The 2,171-nt window shown below is 35.6% G+C and overlaps 1 protein-coding gene across 3 annotated transcripts in view; it reads right to left on the minus strand.

Annotated features, from left to right (window-relative positions):
* Positions 1–419: 419 nt before the first annotated feature.
* si:dkey-191g9.5 (rap1 GTPase-GDP dissociation stimulator 1) overlaps positions 420–2,171 on the minus strand; it is a 40,564-nt gene continuing 38,812 nt past the window's right edge. For all 3 annotated transcript variants that reach the window (XM_039783568.1, XM_039783569.1, XM_039783567.1), the window contains 2 exons: positions 2,120–2,171; positions 420–1,109 (listed from right to left, as the gene is read on the minus strand). The exon at positions 2,120–2,171 is cut by the window's right edge and continues 112 nt beyond it. In XM_039783568.1, coding sequence (XP_039639502.1) covers positions 2,156–2,171 — 16 coding nt within the window. In that variant the 3' untranslated portion in view covers positions 420–1,109; positions 2,120–2,155. The remainder of the gene's footprint in view (positions 1,110–2,119) is intronic.

A 2,171-nucleotide genomic window follows, 5' to 3' on the forward strand; every position in this document is an offset into this window, starting at 1 on the left:
TGAGACAAAAAAAACAAAAAAAACAATCAGACTTCAGAATCTAACTGCTGCAACAGTGACATTGTAGCTTGTTGGTCTTTGCAAAAGTAATTTCACCTGGTGCTTTGCAAATTGGTTCTTTCCAATAAATCAGCTCCTACAGACTCCACTCTTCCCAATAATCCTGTATATACGGGAGCGTGCCTATGTTCCCACAGCCCTATGAGCCCACATTTCTAAGAATTTTTTTTTCACTGAAAATTAGGCCCTATGTTCCCACATTTCTAAAAATTATTTTTTCACTGAAAATTAGGCCCTATGTTCCCACATTTCTAAGAATTTTTTTTCAAAATTAGGCCCTATGTTCTCAAAGTTCCCACATTTCTAAGATTTTTTCCAAAATTAGGCCCTACAGTTCCCACATTTCTAAGATTTTTTTCCAAAATTAGGCCCTATGTTCCCACATTTCCTTTTTCATAAAATTGTATCAGATTTGATCCCCCTTTCTCCAAATTTGGTAGCCAATTACACCAAACCTATTATCCAGTAGCAATGGACTACAGATGGAATGTAACCCTAATCCCAACGTAATCTTAGAAATGTGGGAATATAGGGCCTAATTTTCAGTGAAAAGAAAATTCTTAGAAATGTGGGAACATAGGACTGTGGGACCATTGGGCTGTGGGAACGTAGGGCTGACCCCGTATATACAGCCCAGCAGCCAGGTTTTTCTAGTATATTGTGAACAGGACTTGAGGCTGGATAGAGCATGATTCCTTCGCATGGGATTATGCAGTAGGCATCAGAAGGGACAGAACGCTATGTTGATTTTCTTGTAACCATGACCAAGTAGTTGTTTCCTTAACCACATGATAATGCTTCTCTAAGCTTAACAAAGTTGTTGTTGTTTTTTAACTCAAATGATGATCTTTCACCACTAACTAAGTCTGTGTTTTGCCTAAAGGCCATGCAGATTCATTGTTAGTTAATGTGGCTCCATTTGTAGTTTTGTTCGACTTTGCTATTCAGGATGACAGCGGTGAGTTACAGAGTGGAAAGTGCTGAGTTGGTTATGTAGTGAAGATGATGGTGATGGAGGAAGTCTTTGGTCATCTCGACCAGGTTTCAGCCTGTAAAGAAATACCACAGTCTTAAAGTCAATTTTACACCTTTGATTTGCAAAGACAGTGAGAAAGCATGCCCAAAGCATTCACTTTGATATCGCCAATCTTAGACAGTGATTTGATTTGTCATTGAAATTTAAATTAATTTAAATATTTCAACTCAAACTATATTCCTGCACAGACTTTTTAAACATTCATAGGTATTTTGTATAAATCCTTCTTCAATTAAGTTCAACGTGTTGGTCACATGATGATGGCTGAACCATCGCCATGACAACAGAGATTGGAAATGTTAGCCGTTCATTTATGTTAAACATTATTTTGGTGGCTATTATAAAGTTGTAACTAATGCTTATAATAATTAGTAAATGATTGATAAGTGGTTTATGAAGCATCAAGTAATATCAATTTGGCCTTCTAATAATATTCTAAATAAGGTTTATACATGCTTTACAAATTATTTATTAACCATAACCAAGGTTTTAGAATCATCAGTTGCAACTACATAATAGCAATCCAAATAATGAATCCAAACAATCTAAATAATTTCTTTTACATTTTCTAACAATTCATTTGGTAATCATTCACAAATATTGTATGTAATATATAAAATGTTACGATGTGTGCAACAATAAACTGTTAGTACAAGATAGATTACAGCGTTACTAAGGGGAGGGGGGGGGGGGCAAAATAGAAATAAAAAATAGAAATTTTGAGCATAACAAACACTTCATTTTCTTCATTCTGATGAATTTCTCTGCAACAGTTTCTGCCTTTTCTGCATTCCTTTATTTTAATAAAGGAAATTATGATTTGTTTTTGGGGGGTTGCACTGGCCAGATTTGATTATTGCCCCCCCCCCCTGTAAATTACGCCTATGGTCTTGCTTGTACTAATTAGTAATTATTGCCACAACAGGTGATATTTTAGAATCACTTTCAATATTTAGCAGTAATCTGTGCAGTAAGATCATTTGAATTAAAGTATGTCATTGAATGAGCTGGATAAATCCATACAGCAGATGCGATCCTTTGTTGCTGCACTGTTCTGGTTTAGCTGGTGTCACCG

This window comes from Perca fluviatilis, chromosome 19 (genome assembly GCF_010015445.1).
Source record: "Perca fluviatilis chromosome 19, GENO_Pfluv_1.0, whole genome shotgun sequence".
NCBI classification, from domain to species: Eukaryota; Metazoa; Chordata; class Actinopteri; order Perciformes; family Percidae; genus Perca; species Perca fluviatilis.